The 26,416-nt window shown below is 45.9% G+C and overlaps 1 protein-coding gene across 2 annotated transcripts in view; it reads left to right on the forward strand.

Moving 5' to 3' along the window:
• The window catches only part of ttc33 (tetratricopeptide repeat domain 33), an 84,944-nt gene that overhangs the window by 10,983 nt on the left and 47,545 nt on the right, over window positions 1-26,416 (forward strand). For both annotated transcript variants that reach the window (XM_072257523.1, XM_072257522.1), the window contains exon 3: window positions 21,750-21,831. In XM_072257523.1, the coding sequence (XP_072113624.1) occupies window positions 21,750-21,831 (82 nt within the window). The remainder of the gene's footprint in view (window positions 1-21,749; window positions 21,832-26,416) is intronic.

A 26,416-nucleotide genomic window follows, 5' to 3' on the forward strand; every position in this document is an offset into this window, starting at 1 on the left:
AGACACCATCAGGACCTGCAGCTTTGGGTGGGATGGAAGGGGGTGGGGGGGGAGGCTGAAGAAGGTGCATGGGCTGGAGTGAAGGGGGGAATGGTGACATTGGAGTGGTTGTGAAAGGGAGATTTGTTTGTGGGGCTCAGCACATCAGGATCAGAGGAATTGAGAAGCAGTAGATTTTGATTGCCCTCATCAGACTGGCAATAAAACTGATTGAGCTGATTGGCCAAGGTAGAGGAAGAGGAGATTTGCGAGCACTTCTGTTTGAAGTTGAATTTCAGACAGCACTGCTATTGTCTCTCTCTAGCCAATCCTCATAAGTGGCTTTTTTCGACTTTCAGAACTTAAATAAATTGGCGTGTTGCAGAGCTATATTCCACTCTGCTTCCAGACCTGTAGGCAAGATCTTTTATAGATCTGAGAGTCAACTCCTTGGTGAACCGTGGCTTGTCATTGTTGTACCTCACAGTGAATTTTGAGGAAGACACACTTTTATTTATTTCCTCCATTTCCCATATATCCATGCTCAGCCCATTTTCCTGTTGCCTAAACAATGACAGAGTTCCTTTTGTCCTTGTCTACTACCCTATCAACCTCCGATCAAACACGTTATCCTGCTCAACTTCTGCCATCTTCAAAGGGATGCTACCACTAAGCATATCCTTTATCTCCCTCTTACCCCCCCCCCACCTGTTTTCCACAGGGATTTCTCTCCGCGATTCCCTTTTCCATTCGTCCCTCCCCACTAATCTCCCTCTTGGCACTTAATCTTGCAAGCAGCCTCAGTGCTACATCTGCCCATGACCACCTCCCTCACCTCCATTTAGGGCCCCAACCTGTCCTTCCAGTTGAGGCAACACTTCATCTGCAAATCTGCTGGGGTCACCTGTTGTGTCCCATGCTTCTGATGTGGCCTGCTCTACATTGGTGAGACTCATTGCCTCTGCACCATCTGTCAAAAGCGGAACTTCCCAGGGGCCAAATGTGCTAATTCTGATTCCCGTTCCTGTTCCAACGTGTCAGTCCATGGACTCATCTTGGCACAAGAAGAGGCCACCCTCAGGGTAGAGGAGTCTAAGTTACCTTAGTCTGGGTAACTTCCAACCTGATGGCATGAATATTGATTCCTCCTTCTGGCAAATATTGTATCAAAAGTGCGCTATAATTAAGTTATTATTCTCATTGTCTCTGCTGCTCTGTGCAATGCATTCTGTCATATAGGGGTGTTCCAGCAGAGGGAGTGTGTGCTCCATGAAGCAGAAAGCACCCAGAGGAAGGGCAGTGAATGAAGAGTGCTCCGCACGTCTCTCTGTGGATATCCTTCCCTTCAGCTCAAGTTTGTCCCAGCTGTCTGTGCAGCAACAAATACTTGAAATTTTGCCATATGCTTTGGAACATGGAACGTAGAACAGTACAGCACAGGGACAGGCCCTTCAATGTTGTGCTGAACCAATTACATCTTAATCAAATGGCCAACTAAACTCTTCTGCCTACACAATTTCCATATCCTTCTATTTTCCACATCTAAACATCTCTTAAAAGTCTCTAATGTGTCTGCCTCTACCACCATTCCAGGCACTCACCACTCCTGTGTAAAAACAAAAGAAGACACTTCCTCCTTTACATATCCATAGGACTGTAAGATACAGGAGGCCATTCAACCCATTGAGTCTGTTTGTCATTCCATCATGGCTGATTTATTATCTCTCTTAACCTCATTCACCTGCATTCTCCTCGTCACCTTTCATGTCCTGACCAATCAAGAGCCTATCAACCTCTACTTTAAATATATTCAGTGACTTTGCCTCCACAGCCGTCTGTGCAATGAATTCCGCAGATTCACCTCCCTCTGACTGAAGAAATTCCTCCTCATCTGTAAGGGTTCCCTACCTGGCGTCCACAGAACCCCCTTGGTTAATGGTAAGGGTCCATGGCATAAGGAAGGTTTGGAGCCCCTGCTCTAGAGGACTCGCGCAATACAGATAAGATCCTTGCCACACACTATCTAGGCCTTTCAATATTCAATAGGTTTTAATGAGGTTCTCATATTTTATCTGCCACTTCTTTGCTCATTCTCCCATCCAAGTTGTTTTGCAGACTTCCTGCTTCCTCAACATTATCGGCCCCTCCACCTAAATTTGTATTGTCTGCAAGCTGGGACACAAAGCCATCAGTTCCATTATCCAGATCATTGACATGCAATGTAAATAGAAGCGGTCCCAATAGCGACCCTTGCAGAACACCACTAGTTACTGGAAGCCAAGAAACGGCTCCGTTCATTCCTACTCTTTGCTTCCTGCCAGTCAGCCAATATTCTATCCAAGCTAGAAGATCTTTGAAATTCTGCCCTCTGGTAATGCTGCTGAGGTGATGGTGGGTGCAGATATGATAAGAGGTATTTAAGAGGCTCAGGAATGGAGTGATACGGACGTTGTGAAGGCAGAAGGAATTCATTCAGTTACACGTTTAATTTCTAGTTTCATTCGCCACTGCATCAGAATCAGGTTTATTATCACTGACCTGTATTGTGAAATCTGTCGATTTGTGGCAGTGTAGTGTAATACCTAAATATTATCATAATTGACAAAAATATACAAATAATGGAGAGGTGGAGCAGAGAGGGAGCATTCATGGCAGAGGGCAAGAAGCTCTTCCTAAAATGTTGAATGTGTGTCTGTAGGCTTCTGTGCCAGCACCATGATGGTAGCAATGAGAAGAGGGTGTGGCCTGGGTGGCATTACCTTTTTTTATGATTTGAATTTTTATTGTTATTTATTCTTATTTTACAAAGCAGGACAGCATATCATAGAGCAGATACAGTACAGCATATTTACACAGCCATCCTATGACAGGAAAACAAAACTTAGAAACAGAAAGAAGTTCTAATTTAAGTTTAAATTAACATACAACCAAAATTGATCCCACACGTCTTGCACTTTTCCCTCACTGTTAATTCTTCCCAACATGTGTTCATATGATGAAATCTTAATCATTTTCTCAGTCCATTCCTTCACAGTAGGACATAAGGGTTTTTTCCAGTTTTGCAATATAATTCTTGCAACTGTGATGAGACCAACCTTTAAAATAGTAAATTTGTCATTGTTTACATTAGGTATCATTGTCCTATCACCCAAGAGACAAGCTTTGCCTTTTGAAGATGTCAGTGGTGGGGAAGGTTTTACCCATGATGGAGCTGACTGAGTTTACACTCCTACGCAGCTTTTTGCAATCCTGTACATTAGCTCCACCATACCAGACGGTGATGCAACCAGGCAGTATGCTCTACACGGTACATCTGTAGTAATTTGTGAGAGTCTTTGGTGACCTGCCAAATCTCAAAATGCAAATGAAGTGGACCCACTGGTGTGCCTTTTTCATGACTGTATCAGTCTGTGGGCCCAGGATAGATCTACAGATATACAATTGTTCAGGAATTTGGAACTGCTCACCCTTTCCACTGCTGATCCCTTGATGAGGTTTGGTGTGTGTTCCCTGAACTTACCCTTCCTAAAGTTCACAATCAATTCCTTGCTCTTAGTCATAGTCATACTTTATTGATCCCGGGGGAAATTGGTTTTCGTTACAGTTGCACCATAAATAATAAATAGTAATAGAACCATAAATAGTTAAATAGTAATATGTAATGTATGCCAGTAAATTATGAAATAAATCCAGGACCAGCCTATTGGCTCAGGGTGTCTGACCCTCCAAGGCAGGAGTTGTAAAGTTTGATGGCCACAGGCAGGAATGACTTCCTATGACGCTCTGTGTTGCATCTCGGTGGAATGAGTCTCTGGCTGAATGTACTCCTGTGCCCACCCAGTACATTATGTAGTGGATGGGAGACATTGACCAAGATGGCATGCAACTTAGACAGCATCCTCTTTTCAGGCACCACTGTGAGAGAGCCCAGTCCCATCCCCACAACATCACTGGCCTTACGAATGAGTTTGTGATTCTGTTGGTGTCTGCTACCCTCAGCCTGCTGCCCCAGCACACAACAGCAAACATGATAGCACTGGCCACCATAGTCTCATAGAACATCCTCAGCATTGTCCGGCAGATGTTAAAGGACCTCAGTCTCCTCAGGAAATAGAGACGGCTCTGAACCCTTCTTGTAAACAGCCTCAGTGTTCTTTGACCAGTCCAGTTTATTGTCAATTTGTATCGCCAGGTATTTGTAATCCTCCACCATGTCCACACTGACCCCCTGGATGGAAACAGGGGTCACCAGTACCTTAGCTCTCCTCAGGTCTACCACCAGCTCCTTAGTCTTTTTCACATTATTGACATTGAGTGCAAGGTTGTTGTTGTGCCACCGCTCAGCTGATCCTGTACACCTGGTCACCATCTGAGATTCTGTCACAAAAATGGTGTCACTGATGAATTTATAGATCCAGGTTCCAGGTACATTTATCATCAAGGTATGTCTGCATTTTACAACTCCTGAGATTCATCTTCTCCAGGCAGCCATGAAACAAAGAAAACCATGGAAGCCATTCAAAGAAAACATCAACCCTACTCCATGCACAAAAAAAAACAAATCACACAAATGTCAATAACAATATCAACCCCCTCCCCCCCACAAAAAACCCCAGTTGAAACACCCTGGTTTCCTGGGCTGCACAAGTCTCTGGATGACAACCTCCGGTCCGGCCAACCTTGTGAAATTGAGGTGCGCTCCCACCCCAAACCCCAGTTTGTGTGGATGCTGTGTAATTCACTACCCTGTTACAAATTAGTGCCATGAAATAACAGACAGTATACTGCATGCAATTAAAAGATTACCTTTGTGATTCTTAATTTGACTAAAGGGTTAGTAAAGAAAAGAACAAAAAAGAGAAAAGAGCACATTTTAACGAAACAGTCTAATGTCACAAGTCGGAGGCTCACGGTTTCTCCAAGTCACCGATCCTCAATTGATCTCACCGAGGGCTTTGTCGAATGACGGTCCTGCTCCAGGGTGAATCCTACGTCCACTTCTCTCCGGCATTCTCCCTCTTCATTTCCCCTCGAACAAAAGCCCCAAGCCCAACCATAGTGTCCCTCATAGAGAAACTTCCCCTAAATTTGGCCATCCTAATTGGATGCCACACATTTCTCCTCCTCTCTTATCTTAAACAATAACCCAAACATAAGCTGAAAACAAGCTGCTGTTACAGAGCTGCCAAAATGCGATGCAGTAAAAATATGAGCCAGGGCATTACACAATAGATCGTGCAAACAACAAAACGAACACCAATCCCACCCCCTGCACAAAAAAAACAAATCACACAAATGTCAATAAGAATATCAACCCCCCCATGCAAAAAAAAAACAAATTGCGCAAATGTCAACCAAAAAAATGGACGATAACATAGAATATAAAATCAAAAGTGAAAGAGTCCAATTTGAACTACAGTCCGATTATCAGTTGCAGAACTTTGGTAACTCCTTCAGCAACGAGGGAGAGAGACCATTTGAATGCAGAGGCCTCCTCTAGCAGCAGTGAGTGGGAGATTGTTACATAGAAACACCACCTCCACAGTAGCGAGTGAGGGGTTGGTATTTGGCGCTGAACTCGCCTGCCCTCCACATTTGCCTAGATGTTTCACTGTTCCTGGACACTTTAATCAGTGAGAAATGGAGGGGGACCAAGGGCTCATGCCCTGCCTCTGAGCTTCTTCGCCTCATGGCCGTTTGCCTTCTGAAAACAAATAAATCAAAGATAGCATGGAACAGAGATTATAGAAAGAACAGGCAGGAGATGAGGCTTAATCAAAGCCAGTGGCATGAGTTACTGGGCAATAGAGGCGTGGTGCAGATAAAACAGAAAGCAACAAATACTGGACTGAGAGTGTTATATTTGAATGCACGCAGCATAAGAAATAAAATGGACGATCTTGAAGTTCAGCTACAGATTGGCAAGTATGATGTTGTGGCCATCTCTGAAACTTGGTTGAAGAATGGCTGCCATTGGGAGCTGAACATCCAAGGATATATGGTGTATCAGAAAGATAGGTTAGTAGGCAGAGGGGGTGGTGTGGCGCTGTGTATAAGAAATAATATTAAATCATTGGAAAGAGATGACATAGGATTGGAAGGTATAGAATCTCTATGGGTTGAGTTAAGAAATGGCAAGGCTAAAAGAACCCTAATGGCAGTTGTATATAAGCCTCCAAATAGTGGCTGGAATGTGGAGTACAAATTACAGCAGGAGATAGAAAAGGCAGGTCAGAAAGGCAATGTCATGATAATCGGGGATTTTAACATGAAAGTGGTTTGGGAAAACTAGGTCAGTACTGGACCTCGAGAGAGAATTTGTAGAATGTCTAAGGGATGGCTTTTTAGAACAGCTTGTTGTTGAGCCCACTAGGGGATTGGGTGTTGTGCAATTATCCAGAGGTGGTGAGCGAGCTGGAGGTTAAGGAACCCTTAGGGAACAGTGATCACAATATGATTGTTTAAAACCCAATGTGTCGGTGTTTCAGTGGAATAAAGGAAATTACAATGGCATGAGAGGGGAACTGGCCAAAGTTGACTGGAAAGGGACATTTGTAGGAAGGACAGCGGAGCAGCAATGGCTGGAGTTTCTGTGAAAAATGAGGGAAGTGCAAGACAGATATATTCCAAATAAGAAGAAATTTTCAAAAGGAAGAAGGACACTTCTGTGGCTGACAAGTAAAGTCAGAGCCAAAGTAAAAGCAAAAGAGAGGGTATACAAGGAAGCCAGAGCTAGTGGGAAGATAGAGGACTGGGGAGCTTTTAAAAGCACTAAAAAAACTAAGAAGGTCATTCGGAAGGAAAAGATGAATTATCGGAAGCTGGCGACTAATATCACAGAAGATACTAAAAGCTTTTTAAGTATATAAAGGGTAAAAGAGAGTCGAGGGTAGATATAGGACCAATACAAAACGACGCTGGAGATATTGTAATGAGAGATGCAGAGGTGACAGAGGAACTGAGTGCGTATTTTGCATCAGTCTTCACAGTGGAAGACGTCTGCAGTATACTGGACATTCAGGAGTATCAGGGAAGTGAAGTTTGTGTAGTGAAAATTAGGACTGAGAAGGTGCTCAGGAAGCTTAATGGTCCGAGGGTGGATAAATCTCCTGTACCTGATGGAATGCACCCTCGGGTTCTGAAGGAAGTAACTGGAGAGATTGTGGAGGCATTAATGATGATCTTTGAAGAATCGATAGATTATGACATTGTACCAGATGACAGGAAAATTGCAAATGTTACTCCACTATTTAAGAAAGGTGGGAGGCAGCAGAGCGGAAACTATAGACCTATTAGCCTGACATCAGTGGTTGGGAAGTCGTTGGAATCGATTGTTAGGGATGAGGTTATGGAGTACTTGGAGGCACATGACAAGATAGGGCAAAGCCAGCTTGGTTTCCTGATAGGAAAATCGTGCCTGACTAACCTACTGCAATTCTTTGAGGAAATTACAAGCAGGGTAGACAAAGGAGATGCAGTGGACGCGGTGCACTTGGATTTTCAGAAGATGCCGCACATGAGGCTGCTTAGCAAGATAAAAGCCCATGGAATTACAGGGAAGTTACTAGCATGGGTAGAGCATTGGCTGATTGGCAGAAAACAGAGAGTGGGAATAAAGGGATCCTATTCTGGCTGGCTGCCGGTTACCAGTGGAGTTCCACAGGGGTCAGTGTTGGGACCACTGCTTTTTACAATGTATGTCTATGATTTGGACTATGGCATTAATGGTTTTGTGGCTAAATTTGCCATTGATACAAAGATAGGTGAAGGAACTGGTAGTGTTGAGGAAACAGAGAGCCTGCAGAGAGACTTGGATAATTTAGGGGAATGGGCAAAGAAATACAATGTTGGGAAGTGTATGGTCATGCACTTTGGTGGAAGAAATAAACAGGCAGACTATTATTTAGACAGGGAGAGAATTCAAAGTTCTGAGATGCAAAGGGACTTGTGCAAGGTTAACATCCAGTTTGTCGGTTGTGAAGAAGGCGAATGCAATGTTGGCATTCATTTCCAGAGGTATAGAATATAAGAGCAGGGATGTGATGTTGAGGCTCTATGAGGCACTCTTGAGACCACACTTGATGTATTGTGTGTAGTTTTGGGCTCCTTATTTTAGAAAGGATATACTGACATTGGAGAGGGTTCAGAGAAGATTCACGAGAATGATTCCAGGAATGAGAGGGTTACCGTATGAGGAACATCTGGCAGCTCTTGGGCTGTATTCCCTGGAGTTCAGGAGAATGAGAGGAGATTACATAGAAACATTCCGAATGTTAAAAGGCTTGAAGAGATTAGATATGGCAAAGTTATTTCCCATGGTAGGGATTTCTAGGACGAGAGGGCATGACTTCAGGATTGAAGGACATCTTCTTAGAATACGATGTGGAGAAATTACTTTAGCCAGAGGGTGGTAAATCTGTGGAATTTGTTGCTGTGAGCAACTGCGGAGGCCAAGTCATTGGGTATATTGAAGGCAACGATAGATAGGTTCTTGATTAGCCAGGGCATCAAAGGGTATGGGGAGAAGGCAGGGGAGTGGGGATGACTGGAAGAATTGGATCTGCCCATGATTAAATGGCGGGCCGAATGGCCTAACTTCTACTCCTATTTCTTATGGTCTTATGGAATCTTCTTTGGAGACAGCTAAGCGCCAGATCACTCAATCGATCTTCAAACGGTAGATCACAGTACCAGAAACACACTTAAAATAAAAAGATGGAGCAGAAGTGAAATAAATAGTCTTGAGGATTATCTGAAAGATATCCTCTGGGGTAGTGTTGTTTGCTGGCACCACCTTGACCAGAAGACGATGTTTGAACTGTGCCTAGCCACACAGTTGTGAGTTTGTTTTATGAATTGTGATGCTAGGAGATCGAAGGGCCAAGGTGGGCACTTCCTGTGGGAGTAGGTTAATAAGTAGTATTAGTGTTCGTTTACTATGATGAATAGTAATGGATGTATAATAGTATTAGAGAAGGCCGTGGATAATCACAGTCATGCGTCCTGCTGCGTAATCTCTGCCCCCTCCTGTTGTAATGGCTCACAATGTGGAATAATTAAAAATTCAGAAGTGTAAACTAAAGTTTATTATCAAAGTACATCTACCTTGGAGGTGTTTGCAGGGAAATAAAGATGTGCAAGAGAACTTATGAAAAACTATACATGAGCAAATACACAAAACAAGACGCGTGCTATTGAAAAATAATACTGAGTTGTAAAGAGACCTTGAAAGTGAGTCTGCAGGCTGTAGCAACACACATCAAAGTTGCTGGTGAACGCAGCAGGCCAGGCAGCATCTCTAGGAAGAGGTGCAGTCGACGTTTCAGGCCGAGACCCTTCGTCAGGACTAACTGAAAGAAGAGCTAGTAAGAGATTTGAAAGTGGGAGGGGGAGGGGGAGATCCAAAATGATAGGGGAAGACAGGAGGGGGAGGGATGGAGCCAAGAGCTGGACAGGTGATTGGCAAAAGGGATATGAGAGGATCATGGAACAGGAGGTCCGGAGAGAAAGACGGGGGGGGGACCCAGAGGATGGGCAAGAGGTATATTCAGAGGGAGAAAAAGGAGAGTGAGAGAAAGAATGCAGGCTGTAGAATCAGTTCAGAGTAGTGGTGAGTGAAGTTACCCACATCAGTTCAAGAGCCTGATGGTTGAGGGATAATAGCTTCTCTTGAACCTGAGGCTCCTGTATCTCTCTTCTGATGGCAGCAATGAGAGGGCTGCATGTCCTGGGTGGTGAGGGTCTTTGATGACAGATGCTGTTCCCTTGTGGCAGCGCTCCTTGTAGATGCACTCAATGATGGGGAGGGCTTTGCCCGTGCTGGACTAGAATATACCCATCACTTTCTGTAGGCTTTTCTATTCCTGGGGCAATGGCCGCTAGCAGCAGCTCAGCAGAGTCCTCTTTCCTGGGTCAAAGGTTGATTGGCCCTGTAGTTTCCACTCGCACTGCACAACTTCATACGTCTTTTAAGCCAAGATCCTCCCTCTCCCAGGCATGAAGTCTTTGGAGCTTGTGTGGTCATTTCTGAAACTGGGTGTTTTACATGATGGGGTGACTAGCCTAATGCCCAACTTGCCTCGTTTTCGCAGCTGGGCTCGAGGCCATCCGCGGCGCAGTTGGCCGGTGCAGATTAGGGAGCATCAGAGTGAAGCAGTATCATTTGTCATCAGAATTCCTTGTGTTTTATAATATTTATGTAAAGTATCTTTATAGAACATTCAGCAAAACAACACTCTGAACTTGTTACTCAGACCCCTGACCCGGGAGCTGCTCAAAGTGTAAACTGTCCACATTCTCTGCGTTGTTTACTGGAGGAACTGTGAAAGCTTTGGCCGCAGCTAGTTTAGTGGATTATCTGAAAGGCTGCGTAATATAAATTAAAGCCTGATGACTCATCTTATCTTGCTATCATCTCTGCATCCCGTTCCTTGAGGTTGTCATGACTGAGGGGTGGGGAGGGGGGTAATCTCCCACTACCTATTAAATGCTCCCAGTGGCATGCATTTCAAATAGCTTCTAACAAGTCCAACTCCTGATCTTCTTGCGTGGCTTGGCTACTAATCCATGCTGAACCATATCTACTGGCAGGAGAAGGGGCAAAGGTGGGCTAATGGCACCTTAAAATTGTTGCTTTGGGTAGTTGGGGCTGATCAGCCATGATAGGCAGCTCGCCTAGAAGAAGGAAAACTCTGATCTCAAACCTCTGCTGCCTTGTGCATGGGGAAAGTTTTGGGAGGAGAGAGAGAGAGAATATGAAAGAATTGTATTTAGCTTGGTCACGGTCAGATTAATTGCCAGTTTTAGTTTCAGGCAATTAAATTCTTCCTCTGTCAACAAGACAAAGAAGATGGTTATCAAGTTCAGGAGAAACCTCTGTTTACATTGCTGGCACAGTGGTGGGAACTGCGAACACTTTCTAACTCCTGGGAGAGGGCATCTGGCACGATCTCTAATGGTCCCAGAGCCTATTCTACACAATCAGGAGAGCTCACCAATATCTCTACTTTCTGAAGAGGCTGGAGGGAGCTGGATTGTGCACATCTATAGGTGCGTCGTTCTACAGATGCGCAGTAGAGAACATCTTAGCAAGGTGCATCACTGCTTGGTATGGAAACTGCGCTGTAGTCCTGACGAAGGGTCTCGGCCTGAAACGTCGACTGCACCTCTTCCTACAGATGCTGCCTGGCCTGCTGCATTCACCAGCAACTTTGATGTGTGTTGCTTGAATTTCCAGCATCTGCAGAATTCCTGTTGTTTCTGTAGTGGACAGGTAGGCTCTACGAACAGTAGTCAAAACTGCCCATCGTATCACTTGCACCAGCCTACCTGCCAGCAGGGATATATCCCAGCCATCCTGTTCATAGAGCGTTTGTCCCATTCCCATCAGAGAGGAGGCTATGTAGCATCCATGCTGGGCCGCCAGACTGGAAAGTAGTTACTTTCCCCAAGCAGTAAGGCTGATCAACACTTCCACCCACTAACTCCACCACTACCTTATCATTTCTTGTCAGTCACCTTATGTACAGACACTCCTGTGCCTAGCGTCACTTTATGGACACATAATTAATCTATTTACATAAACTATCTCATGTATTTATAGCGTGTTTTTTATTATTTGCTCTATAACTTAATGTGTTTTTTTTTGCTGCATTGGATCTGGAGTAACAATTATTTTGTCCCCTTTACACTCGTGTTTTGTCCCCTTTACACTCGTGTTTTGTCCACGTGTACATGGAAATACACAGTGCAATGTGTTGTTTTTGCACCAACAACCAACACAATTTGAAGATGTCCTGAGGACAGCCCACAGGAGTCGCCATGCTTCCAGCGCCATCATAGCAGCTTACTAGCCCTAACCTGTATGTCTTTGGAATGTGGAAGGAAACGAACACCCAGAAGAAGCTTACTTGGATATGGGGAGAACATACCAACTCCTTACAGGCAGTGCCGGGAGATGAATCGAGGTCACTGCCCCTCTGTGCTACTGTGCTGCCCAGAAGAACTCTGCAGTCTGGCATGGGACCCCTGCCCTAGACTGGATGATGAGGAGAGTGAAATCCATGTGGATTTCAGTTGTACAAAACCTCCGTGAGATTCCAAAGTGGATCAGTTGGATGGGGCTGGATCTACAGGACAGGATGTCAATCCTGAACAAGCTCTGGCCTTGCCCTGGTCCCTGACCAGACTACATTAGGTAATGGGATGACTAGAGACTCTGATGGAGGGAATATTGAGTCCCTTTTTTTGGGAAAGGGAAAGGTTTCCCACATTCATACGATTGATTAATAGCAACATCTGTTTTAGGATTGTGTGGTTTGGCCCAATAATGAATATTGTGTTTAGAAATAATAGACTGGTTCTAATTTGTTTAAGTTTATTGTATTATTTACTTTGATCTTTGACATCTGTAAACAAGACCAACATGGAATCATCTCACCAGAGCTACAAGATAAGAGTCAGTCTATTTGACATAGGAGCAGAATTTGGCCACTTGGTCCATCGAGTCTGCTGCACCATTCCATCGTGACTGATTTATTATCCCCCTCAACCCCATTCTCCTACCTTCTCCCCATAAACTTTGATGCCCTAGTTAATCAAGAACTTAACAACATCCCTTTTAAATGTACCTGATGACTTGGCCTCCAAAGCCATTCATGGCAATGAATTTCACAGATTCACCACCCTTTTGCTAAAGAAATTCTTTCTCATCTCCATTTTAAATTTGTGCATTGTGTACAGTTTTGGTCTCTGAATTATAGGAAAGATCTCAACAAAATAGAGTACAGAGAAGATTTACTAGAATATTACCTGGGTTTCATCACCTAAGTTACAGAGAAAGGTTGAACAAGTTGGGTCTTTATTCTTTGGAATGTAGAAGGTTGAGGGGGGACTTGATAGCGGTGTTTTAAAATTATGAGGGGGATAGATAGAGTTGACGTGGATAGGCTTTTTCCATTGAGAGTAGGGGAGATTCAAACAAGAGGACATGAGTTGAGAATTAAAGGGCAAAAGTTTAGGGGTAACATGAGGGGGAACTTCTTTACTCAGAGAGTGGTAGCTGTGTGGAACGAGCTTCCAGTAGAAGTGGTTGAGGCAGGTTTGATGTTGTTGTTTAAAGTTAAATTGGATAGCTATATGGACAGGAAAGGAATGGAGGTAAACACAAAATAATCTGCAGATGCTGGGGTCAAAGTAACACTCACAACACACTGGAGGAACTCAGCAGGTCGGGCAGCATCTGTGGAAAAGATCGGTCGACGTTTCGGGCCGAAACCCTTCGTCAGGACTGTAGAGGGAAGGGGCAGAGGCCCTATAAAGAAGGTGGGGGGAGGGTGGGAAGGAGAAGGCTGGTAAGTTCCAGGTGAAAAACCAGTAAGAGGAAAGACACAAAGGGGTAGGTAGGGGAAGCAGGGAGGTGATAGGCAGGAAAGGTGAAGGAGGAATAGGGGAAAACACAATGGGTAGTAGAAGGAGGCGGAACCATGAGGGAGGTGATAGGTAACTGGGGGAGGGGGCAGAGTGACATAGGGATAGGGGAAGGGAGGGGGACGGAATTACCGGAAGTTGGAGAATTCTGTGTTCATACCAAGGGGCTGGAGACTACTTAGATGGTATATGAGATGTTGCTCCTCCAACCTGAGTTTAGCCTCATCATGGCAGTAGAGGAGGCCATGTATGGACATATCTGAATGGGAGTGGGAAGCAGAGTTGAAGTGGGTGGCTAAAGTGGTTAGCCCAATCTAGGAGACATCTTCTCTATGTCCACTCTATCTAGGGCTCTCCCATCATTCTTCTAAACTGCAGTGAATACTGGCCCAGGGTCATCTGTAATCTTTAAGAGGTGCTCTGTGATGGCTTCTTGCCCTTTGTGGGTACAGGACTGGGTGTGGTGGCCAAGGATGTTTTCAGTTCCCTTGTCCGGTTTGCAGACTGTTGTGTCCCTCTGGTCCTCTGGGGACTTGCCATGCCCTCAGTGGCAGGTCATTCGGACGTGGTCCGCCTGGCCCTGCAGCCTTTGGCTCAAGTAACACACTCAAAATGCTGGGGGCTCTTGGCAGGTCAGGCAGCATCTGTGATGAGGAATAAACAGGTGACATTTCAGGCCATAACCCTTCATCAGGACCGGAAATGAAGGGGGAAGAAGCCAGAATAAGAAGGGAAGGTGTACTACAGGGCAGTGACATGTTTGTCCAAAGTTCAAAGTAAGCTTATTATCAAAGTACGTAAAGGGCACTATATACAAAATTAAGATTCCTTTTCTGTGGGCATACTCAATAAATTCAAAATAGAATAACAACCATAATAGAATCATCAAAAGACCACACCAACTTGGGCGTTTGACCAGTGTGCAAAACAAGCAAACCCGAAAAAAAGGAATAATAATAAATAAGCAATAGAAATTGGGAACATGAGATAACAGTCCTTGAAACTGAGTCCATAGGTTGTGGGAACATTTCAGTGATGGGGAAAGTGAATCTGAGTGATCAAGAGCCTGATAGTTGAGGGTAATTGCATTTGACAAGGTTCCACACGGTAGGCTTATTCAGAAAGTTAGAAGGCATGGGATCCAGGGAAGTTTGGCCAGGTGGATTCAGAATTGGCTTGCCTGCAGAAGTCAGAGGGTCATGGTGGAGGGAGTACATTCAGATTGGAGGGTTGTGACTAGTGGTGTCCCACAAGGATCTGTTCTGGGACCTCTACTTTTCATGATTTCTATTAGTGACCTGGATGTGAGGGTAGAAGGGTGGGTTGGCAAGTTTGCAGAGACACAAAGGTTGCTGGTGTTGCAGATAGTGTAGAGGATTGTCAAAGATTGCAGAGACATTGATAGGATGCAGAAGTGGGCTGAGAAGTGGCAGATGGAGTTCAACCCGGAGAAGTGTGAGGTGGTACACTTTGGAAGGACAAACTCCAAGGCAGAGTACAAAGTAAATGGCAGGATACTTGGTAGTGTGGAGGAGCAGAGGGATCTGGGGGTACATGTCCACAGATCCCTGAAGGTTGCCTCACAGGTGGATAGGGTAGTTAAGAAAGCTTATGGGGTGTTAGCTTTCATAAGTTGAGGGATAGAGTTTAAGAGTCGCGATGTAATGATGCAGCTCTATAAAACTCTGGTTAGGCCACACTTGGAGTATTGTGTCCAGTTCTGGTCGCCTCACTATAGGAAGGATGTGGAAGCATTGGAAAGGGTACAGAGGAGATTTACCAGGATGCTGCCTGGTTTAGAAAGTATGCATTATGATCAGAGATTAAGGGAGCTAGGTCTTTACTCTTTGGAGAGAAGGAGGATGAGAGGAGACATGATAGAGGTGTACAAGAAAGGAATAGATAGAGTGGATAGCCAGCACCTCTTCCCCAGGGCACCACTGCTCAATACAAGAGGGCATGGCTTTAAGGTAAGGGGTGGGAAGTTCAAGGGGGATATTAGAGGAAGGTTTTTTACTCAGAGAGGGGTTGGTGCGTGGAATGCACTGCCTGAGTCAGTGGTGGAGGCAGATACACTCGTGAAGTTTAAGAGACTACTAGACAGGTATATGGAGGAATTTAAGGTGGGGGCTTATATGGGAGGCAGGGTTTGAGGGTCAGCACAACATTGTGGGCCGAAGGGCCTGTACTGTGCTGTACTATTCTATGTTCTATGTATGTAATAAGTTCCTGAACCTGAGGCCCCTGTGCCTTCTTCCTGATGGCAGCAACAGAGAGAAGAGAGCACGTCTGGGTTGTGGGGTTTTTGATGATGGATGCTGCTTTTCTGTGACAGCATGTTTGTGTTTAGTGTGCTCATTATCTCTTCTGCTTTTTATACCTCTCCACGGATGCTACCTGACCTGCTGAGTTCCTCCATCATTTTGAGTCTGTTGTTCTGGAATTCCAGCATCAGCAGAATCCCTTGTGTTTGTGATTTAGCCCTTGGCTCAAGATAGTGGCGTGGAGCGAATCTGTTACAGTTGCTGTTCCTACGTGCAGTTAGGCAGACTCTGTGCTGAAGTGAGAGTGGGTACTGGTGGGAACCTTGGACGTCTCAAAGCAATATACTGGTAACTAGTACTTCAGATACTCCTGTGGTGTCTACTCAGTGGCCACTTTATTAGATATCCCCCTGCACCTAATAAACTGGCCACTGAGTGTATGTTCATGGTCTTCTGCTGCTGTAGCCCATCCACTTCAAGGTTCATGTGCATTCAGAGAAGCTCTTCTGCATACCACTTGGTTATCTGAGTTACTGTTGCCTTTTACCAGTCTAGCCATTCTCCTCTGAGCTCCCCCATTACTGCTCACTAGATGGTTTTGTTGGTTTTTTTTTTTGCACGGTTCTCTGTAAACCACCTCGTTTCGCACAAATAATCATTCGAAAGTCACTTAGATCACACTTCTTCCCCATTTTATGTTCGGTCTCATCAAGAACTGAACCTCCTGACCTTATCTGCCTGCTCTTATGCACTGAGTTGCTGCCACGTGATTGGCTGAATAGATATTTGCAGAGTCAGATAAAAGATGATGCAAAATTACTACAAATTATAAAGAATAAACAATGCAAAGCGACAAAGAAGCCATTAAGCTGGAGATGCCAGGACTCAAACAACTGAGTTACAGAGAGTGGTTATGCAGATGGGGACTTACTTTGGAAAGTAAGCCAAAGAAGGGTGGCCTTAGAGAGTTCTATAAAAGTAATGAGAGGCACAGATAGAATGAATGAACACAGACTTGTTCCCAGGGTTGGGAATCAAGAACTAGAGGGCACAGGTTTAGGGTAAGAGGGGAGAGATTGAATAGGAACGTTATTACGCGGATGATAGTGAATATTTTTGTAATTGGTTTATTATTGTCACATGTACCAAGGTACAGTGAAAAGCTTGACTTGTATATTGTTCATACAGAATTTACTACACCGTGTATTCAGCAGGCCTCCAAGAAGACCTCAACCTTGTAGTGGGGTTTGGAGGCTCGCATGCCACAATGACCCAGAGAGCTATGTTGGCTGGAGTTGGGATCTTGTGCGTTGGCTCTTGGTAGGGTCACCCATGCCAAACAGTCAAAAGGTAAAGGTTAGACTAAGAGTGGTCCACTAGTCCTCCAGGTTTGTGGGTTCAGCACAGGGCCAACAACCCTGACGGGTCAAAAAACAATTGTTATGGAAACAGTAATGAAGAATCCTTCTATACAGACAGAGATGGAGGGCCTTCATGGCTGCCCTAAATGCAGTGGTGTAATGGGTAGTGAGTTTTCAGCTAAAACAGATGAAACAATAACAATTCAGAATAGAGTGTAAAAGCTACCAAAAAATGCAGTGCAGGTAAACGGTAATGTAAAAGATTGTAATGAGGTAGATTGTGAAGCCGAGTTCATCTTACCATACAAAATGTCTGTTCAACATCACCACAGCAGTGGAAACTGCGGGCAGTCTCAGACTCCTGCGATTGCACATCTCGCTCAATATCTTATGCTGTCAGAACATCAGGACAGCTCACCAACGCCTCTACTTTCTGAGGAAGCTTGGGAGAGCTGCACTATGCACATCTGTACTCGCGCCATTCTACAGATGTGCATCAGAGAGCATCCTTACAATTTGCATTACTGCATGGTATGAAAACTGCACTGCAGCGGACAAGTGCCCAACACATCACCGGCACCATCAAGGACATGTATACAGAAAGGTGCTGGAAAATGCCCTTGGCATCATGAAGGATCCCACCCTTTCTGCTCATGGACTGTTTTATCCCACTCCCATCAAGGTGGACGCTACACAGCATCAGCACCAGGACCACCAGGCTCAAACGGTTACTTTCCCCAAGCAGTACGGCTGACCCACCATTACTTTATCACTTCCTGTCAGTCATTGTATGTACAGACATTCCTGTGCCTAGTGTCACTTTACAGACATACTATCAGTTTGTGTAGATAAATTTAGAGATACAGCCCTTCGAGCAGTGCCACTAGTAACCCCCAATTTAACCCTAGCTTAAGCACAGGACAGTTTACCATGACCGGTCTGGTACATCTTTGGACTGTCGGAGGAAACCCATGCATTCCATGTATAAACTGCTTATAGAGGATGCTGGGGTTGAACTCTGCACTGAGTAGAAATAATGTTGTGCTAACTGCTACGCCAGCATGCTGCCCCAAATGTACAGTATTTATATTTATTGTGTTACAGAGTCATAAAAAATTACAACACAGAAATAGGCCCTTTGACCCATCGAGACTGTGCCCAACCAGATGTTCTCCATCTTACTTTTTGTGTGCTGCATTGCGTCTGAAGTAACAATTATTTAATTCTCCTTTACCCCTGTGTACTGGAAATGACGTCAAACAATCTTAAATGTTGTTAACAGTCAGATAACTGTCCTTGAGCCTGGTGGTATGCGCTTTCAAGCTATTGTTTGTTCTGCCTGATGGGAGAGGGGAAGAGAGTGAATGTGTGGAGTGGGTGAGAGTCTTCTCACTGCCTTGGTAAAGCAGCCACCATAAGTGTAGACAGAGTCTAGGGGGGGTGGGGGCTGGTTTCTGTGATGTGCTCAGCTTTGCAGTTTCTTGTGGTCATGAACCCAGAGCATTCAAACAGGATCCAAGCAACACACAAGGCCATAGAGCTCATTGACTTTATTAACTTTGCCTCCAACTTTCACGCTGCCCTCAAGTTTACCTGGTCCATTTCTGACACCTCACTGGAACAAGTGCTACACATGCCCTTACACTTCCTCCCTTACCACCATTCAGGGCCCCAGACAATCCTTCCAGGTGAGGCGACACTTCACCTGTGAGTCGGCTGGGGTGATATACTGCATCCGGTGCTCCCGATGTGGCCTTCTATAGATTGGCGAGACCGACGCAGTCTGGGAGACCGCTTTGCTGAACATCTACGCTCTGTCCGCCAGAGAAAGCAGGATCTCCCAGTGGCCACACATTTTAATTCCACATCCCATTCCCATTCTGACATGTCTATCCACAGCCTCCTCTACTATAAAGATGAAGCCACACTCAGGTTGGAGGAACAACACCTTATATTCCGTCTGGGTAGCCTCCAACCTGATGGCATGAACATCGACTTCTCTGGCTTCCGCTGGTGCCCCGCCTCCCCCTCGTACCCCATCTGTTATTTATTTATATACACACATTCTTTTTCTCTCTCTCCTTTTTCTCCCTCTGTCCCTCTGACTATACTCCTTTTGCCCATCCTCTGGGTTTCCCCTCCCCCCTTTTCTTTCTCCCCGGACCTCCTGTCCCATGATCCTCTCATATCCCCTTTGCCAATCACCTGTCCAGCTCTTGGCTCCATCCCTCCCCCTCCTGTCTTCTTCTATCATTTTGGATCTCCCCCTCCCCCTCCCCCTCCCACTTTCAAATCTCTTACTAACTCTTCCTTCAGTTAGTCCTGACGAAGGGTCTTGGCCTGAAACGTCGACTGTACCTCTTCCTAGAGATGCTGCCTGGCCTGCTGCGTTCACCAGCAACTTTGTGTGTTGCTTGAATTTCCAGCATCTGCAGAATTCCAGTTGATTTTGTTGTGTAACTATCCTTCTGGTCTGTAACACCAACATGGTTGAATCAGGTCAGGCCATTGGTGATGTTCACACTGAGTAACCTGAAGATCTAATCTCAACACTGTTGCTGTAGACAGGAGCAAGTGCACTGTCACCTATCCTGAGGTCAATGACTAGCTCTGTACCTCTTCCTAGAGATGCTGCCTGGCCTGCTGCGTTCACCAGCAACTTTGATGTGTGTTGTGTTGTTTCAATGACTAGCTCTTCTGTTTCATTGTCATGGCAACATGTCACTAAGCTCTCTATCTCCTTCCTGTACTCAAGCCATCATTAGTTGAGATACAACCTAAATCTGCAGACCTGTAGCTGGAGTTGGAGTGGAATCTGACCACGCAGTCACGAGTGTACAGGGAGCAGAGTAGGGGATGAACACGTAACCTTGTGGAGCACCAGGGTTTAGAATAATTGTGGCCGAGGTGTCGCTGCCCCTTCTTACTGGTTATTGTCTGTTAGTCAGAAAGTCAAGAATCCCGTTTCAGAGGGAGGTGTTAACTCGCAGGATCCAGAGTTTGGTGATAAATTTGCATGGAATACTGAAGGCAGAGATGTGACACCGATGACTTGTGTGGAATGAGCTGCCAGAGGCAGGTACATTAACAACAAGTACATGGATAGGAAAGGCTGGGAGGGATATGGGGCAAACATGGGCAAATGGGAGTAGTTCAGGGAGGCACCTTGGTCGGCATAGGCTGCAGGGTCTGTTGCCTTGCCAATGACCGACAGACTTGTGGTTTCTGCCACTGGAGAAGTGCAAGAGCCCGGGCTGCTGTCAGTATTTCACAACAGCTTTGGGCACTCTGGCTTCAGCTGATGCCAGTGTGATATCGTAATGTCTCCAGCTTGTGGAAGTGAAGGATATAGTCATCTGCAATGAATTAGTGCAAAGATCAATGCTGTGTGGGGGAATGAGCTGCTGCAGAGATTCCTGTAACATGTATATTGAAACATCGAAATGTAAAGTGGAATACGTCATTCAATCAAAGAGCAACACGGAACAAGGATGTGCTGGGGGCAGCCTGCAAGTGTCACCATGCTTCTGATGCCAACATCGCATGCCCACAACTTACCAGGACATCTTTGGGATGTGTGGGGAAAACCGGAGAACCCGGACGAAACCTATGTGGTCATGGGGAGAACGTACAATCTCCTTACAGACGGTGGTGGGAATTGTACCTGGTCATTGGTGCCATCCTCAGCAACATTTTGCTAATTAATAGTAATTATATATCTTTTCTACTGCAAAGCAACAAATTTCACCACACACAAAATGTTGGAGGGATTCAGCAGGTCAGGTCAGGTAAGGCCTACAGGAGGAATGGAGACAGGCTGACCCCTATTGACATCAATGGATCTGGGGTTAAGAGGATGAACAGCTTCAAGTTCCTCAGCATAAACATCACCGAGGATCTCACGTGGTCTCTACATACCTTTGTGTGCTGAAAAAGGCACAACAGCTCCTCTTTCACCTCAGACATTTGAAGACCCCCCAGATCCTAAGAACTTTCTACAGGGGCACAATTGAGAGCATCCTGACTGGCTGCATCACTGCCTGGTATGAGAACTGTACTTCCCTTAATCGCAGGACTCTGCAGAGAGTGGTGTGGACAGCCCAGCACATCTGTAGATGTGAATGTCCCACTATTCAGGACATTTACAAAGACAGGTGTGTAAAAAGGGCCCGAAGGATCATTGGGGACCCGAGTCACCCCAACCACAAACTGTTCCAGCTGATACCATCTGGGAAACGGTACCGCAGCGTAAAAGCCAGGACCAACAGGCTCCGGGACAGCTTCTTCCACCAGGCCTCAGACTGATGAACTCGTGCTGACACAACCATATTTCTACGTTACATTGGCTAGCCTGTTGTACACACTATTTATTATAAATTACTATACATTGCACATTTAGACGGAGACATAACGTAAAGCTTTTTACTTCTCATGTATATGAAGGTTGTAAGGAATAAAGTCAATTCAAAGGGATGGAGGAGAAAGAATCTGACAGGAGAAAGTGGAAGGGGAGGTGCACCAAGGGAAGGTGATAGGCAGGTGAAGAGAAGGAAGTAGGGAGAGGCAGAGTGGGAAACTGAAGAAGAAGAATTTCACAACATATACTCTAATTCATAGATAATCTGTTTCTGCAGAGTTTGTCCTGGACTGACTTGGTGTAAGTTTCTCTCATCCCTGCACCATGCCCAATAAAGGTGAGATTTTCTATTTGCTGCAGGTACTGGGAGGCGATTGGTCGGTGGGATGAAGCTATTCAGCTGACACCGGACTGTGCTGCCCTCTACGAGATGAAGGCACAGGTACTGCATGACATTGGACTCCTGGTTTGAATTGGAAACTGGGAATGTCTGTAATTAGAGAAGGCCCTGAACTACGAATCTCTCTCCTTTGATTACTACCAACTATGTCTCTGGAAAGTCAGCACATTACAGTGTGATCTGCCCTCAGTACCACCCCTCCCACAGTGTGACTCAATCTCAGTATTACCCCTCCCACAGTGTTGACCCTCCCACAGTGTTGACCCTCCCACAGTGTGACCCTCCCTCAGTACCACGCCTCCCACAGTGTGACCCTCCCTCAGTACCACCCCTCCCACAGTGTGACCCTCCCTCAGTACCACCCCTCCCACAGTGTGACCCTCCCTCAGTACCACCCCTCCCATAGTGTGACCCTCCCTCAGTACCACCCCTCCCACAGTGTGACCCTCCCTCGGTCCTGCCCCTCCCACAGTGTGACCCTCCCTCGGTGCAGCCCCTCCCACAGTGTGACCCTCCCTTGGTACCACCCCTCCCAGTCTGACCCTCCCTCAGTATCACCTCTCCCACAGTGTGACCCTCCTTCAGTACCACCCCTCCCAGTCTGACCCTCCCTCAGTATCACCCCTCCCACAGTGTGACCCTCCCTCAGTATCACCCCTCCCACAGTCTGACTCTCCCTCAGTACCACCTCTCCCAGTCTGACCCTCCCTCAGTATCACCCCTCCCACAGTGTGACCCTCCCTCAGTGTGACCCTCCCTCAGTATCACCCCTCCCACAGTCTGACTCTCCCTCAGTACCACCTCTCCCAGTCTGACCCTCCCTCAGTACCACCCCTCCCACAGTGTGACCCTCCCTCAGTACCACCCCTCCCACGGTGTGGCCATCCCTCAGTACCACCCCTCCCACAGTGTGACCCTCCCTCAGTACCACCCCTCCCACAGTGTGACCCTCCCTCAGTACCACCCCTCCCACAGTGTGACCCTCCCTCAGTACCACCCCTCCCACAGTGTGACCCTCCCTCAGTACCACCCCTCCCACAGTGTGACCCTCCCTCAGTATCACCTCTCCCACAGTGTGACCCTCCCTCAGTATCACCCCTCCCACAGTGTGACCCTCCCTCAGTACCACCCCTCCCACAGTGTGACCCTCCCTCAGTACCACCCCTCCCACAGTGTGACCCTCCCTCAGTACCACCCTTCCCACAGTGTGACCCTCCCTCAGTAATGGGGTGACGTGTCACCTTTGATTTATCGCTGAAGTTGGATTGGATTCCTGTCTGACAATCTGAGCTAACGTAGCATTGAGGCTAATTCTAGAAAAATTTTGATTGTGATTTATAACTTTTGGCCAAATTTGTGCAGGTAATAAGGCCGAAGTAACCAGTGGTTACTGGAAACGTCTTGTTTTCTTTTTGTGGATGGCTGCAGTTTGTGTCGTGAGAAATTTATTTGACTTTATATCCAGCTTTTAACCACAAGCTAATTACTATTTCCTCTGCTCCACGAAGCTGGCAGTGTGGGCCAGAGTACAGTGAAAAACTTTGTCTTGTGCACCATCCATACAGACGATTTCATTGTCATAGCGAATTGAGGGAAAAAAGTAGTGTAGCAGTTAGCGTAATGTTTCACAGAACTGGCGATCCTGGTTCAATTCTCACTGCTGTATGTAAGGAGCTTGTATGTTCTCCCTATCATTGCGTGGGTTTCCTCCCACATTCCAAAGGGGTACGGGTTGGGGTTAGTGAGTAGTGCGTATGCTTCGTTGGCAGTCGAAGCATGGTGACACTTGTGGGATGCCCAGAACACATCCTTGGTCCTTGACATTGATATTAGTTTATTAATTGTCACACATACAGTGAACACCTTGTTTTACTGCATACTGTTCCTACACAATGCACTGAGGTTGAACAAGGTAAAACAACAACAATGCAGAACAAAGTGTCCAAGCATGATAAGCACAATAAAGTGTAAGATGATAACGGGGTAGGTTGTGAGGTCAGGATTCTGTCTTACTGTATTAGTGAATTGTTCAGGAGTCTGAAGCAGGATAGAAGCTGTCATTGAGCCTCATGGTGGATGCTTTCTGATGGGAGAGGGGATAAGAGAGAATGTCCGAGGTGGATGGGGTTCTGACTATGTTCTCCGCTTTACCGAGGCAGTGACAAGTCCATGGAGGGGAGGTAGGTTTCTGTGAAGTTCCTCTGCAGTTCCTGGCCGTCACAGGCAGAGCAGCTGCTGTACCAAGCTGTGTTGATGAGGCTCGATGTGTTTGACGTGATCATTTTGCACCTGTGGGCTTCAACCGCTCGGACCCCATGACCGACCGTTGCTGAAACGGCAAAGGAGAAGGGTGCAGAGACCTCTGCTTCCAGACCAGGTGATGGAAGGGTGCCGCAGATGAGGCAGAGGACATCTCTTTAAAACAGAGACGAGGAATCTCTTCAGCCAGATGGAATTAATTTCCACAGATGGCTGTGAAGGCCAAGACAGTGGGTGTATTTAAAGTGGAGGCTGATAAGTTCTTGATTTGTCAAGGTGTCAAAAGTTACAGGGAGAAGGCAGGAGAGTGAGATGAGAGGGATAATAAATCAGCCATGATGGAATGATGGAGCAGACTCGATGGGCTGAATGGCCACATTCTGCTGCTGTATTTCTGTTCTGATTCATGTTCTTTAACTCTGGTGAGATGGCTTCATACTGGTCAGGCACCCAAAGTGATAGTTACAACCTGCACCAGATACCAGTGGCTTCCTTCACGAGTAAGTTGAGCTGAGGGGCCTGTTTCCCTGCTCTGTAATTCATCTTCCAAGAAAAACAACGCTGTGAATATTGAGTGGGTCAGGAAGCATCTGGTAGTTGTTTCATTGTTGCACCAAGATACAGTTAATAGCTTTGTTGGCGTGCCATTCAGACAGGTGATTCCACACACAAATGCATTAATGAAGTACAAGGGAGAAACAATAACAAAATGACCGTCGCGGTAGCGTGTTACAGCTCGGGGCATCAAGATTTCGGATTTTGTTCCCAGTGATATCTGTAAGGAGTCTGTATGTCCTCCCTGTGGAATGCCTGGGTTCTGGTTTCCTCCCAGAGTCCAAAGAAATACTGGTTAGGATAATTGGTCATTGTAAATAGTTGTGTGATTAAGTGAGGGTAGTTGGGTGCCATTAGGCATCAGGGTCAGAGGGCCTATTCCGCACTGAATCTGTAAATAAATCCAAGTTGTGTACTTGGATTTTCAGAAAGCAATTGACAAAAACATAGAATAGTACAGCACAGTACAGGCCCTTCAGCCCACAATGTTGTGCCGACCCTCAAACCCTGCCTCCCATATAAGCCCCCACCTTAAATTCCTCCATATACCTGTCTAGTAGTCTCTGAAACTTCATGAGTGTATCTGCCTCCACCACTGACTCAGGCAGTGCATTCCACGCACCAACCACTCTCTGAGTAAAAAACCTTCCTCTAATATCCCCCTTGGACTTCCCACCCCTTACCTTAAAGCCATGTCCTCTTGTATTGAGCAGTGGTGCCCTGGGAAAGAGGCGCTGGCTATCCACTCTATCTATTCCTCTTATTATCTTGTACACCTCTATCATGTCTCCCCTCATCCTCCTCCTCTCCAAAGAGTAAAGCCCTAGCTCCCTTAATCTCTGATCCTAATGCATACTCTCTAAACCAGGCAGCATCCTGGTAAATCTCCTCTGTACCCTTTCCAATGCTTCCACATCTTTCCTATAGTGAGGCGACCAGAACTGGACACAGTACTCCAAGTGTGGCCTAACCAGAGTTTTATAGAGCTGCATCATTACATCGTGACTCTTAAACTCTATCCCTCGACTTATGAAAGCTAACACCCCATAAGTTTTCTTAACTACCCTATCCACCTGTGAGGCAACTTTCAGGGATCTGTGGACATGTACCCCCAGATCCCTCTGCTCCTCCACACTACCAAGTATCCTGCCATGTACTTTGTACTCTGCCTTGGAGTTTGTCCTTCCAAAGTGTACCACCTCACACTTCTCTGGGTTGAACTCCATCTGCCACTTCTCAGCCCACTTCTGCATCCTAACAATGTCTCTCTGCAGTCTTTGACAATCCTCTACACTAGATTGCAGAGATAAATTGCAAGGTGCCACACATGAAGCTTAACACAAGCTACAAACCCTTGGTATTACAGGAAAGATGGTAGCATGGATAGACCAGTGGCTGATTGACAGGAGGCAAAGAGTGGGAATAAAGAGACCCTTTTCTGATTCGCTGCCAAGGACTAGTGGTGGTCCACAAGGGTTGGTGTGGTGCCATTTCTTTTTATGTTCTATGTCAATGATTTGGATGATGGAATTGTTGGCTTTGTGGCCAAGTTTGCGAACAATATGAAGATAGGTGGATGGGGAGGGTAGTGGTGAGGAAGCAGGAAGGCTGCAGAAGAACTTAACCTGGTGTTTCCACCCTTTTTTTATATATCATGGGCCAATACCATTAAGCAAGGAGTCCATGAACCCCAGGTTAGAAACTCACATTAGGAGAATGGACAAAGAAGAGGCAGATGGAATGCAGTGTCAGGAAGTGTATGGTCATGAATTTTGGTAGGAAGAATAAAAGCATAGACTATTTTCTAAATGGG

Source organism: Mobula birostris, chromosome 5 (assembly GCF_030028105.1).
Source record: "Mobula birostris isolate sMobBir1 chromosome 5, sMobBir1.hap1, whole genome shotgun sequence".
NCBI lineage: Eukaryota > Metazoa > Chordata > Chondrichthyes > Myliobatiformes > Myliobatidae > Mobula > Mobula birostris.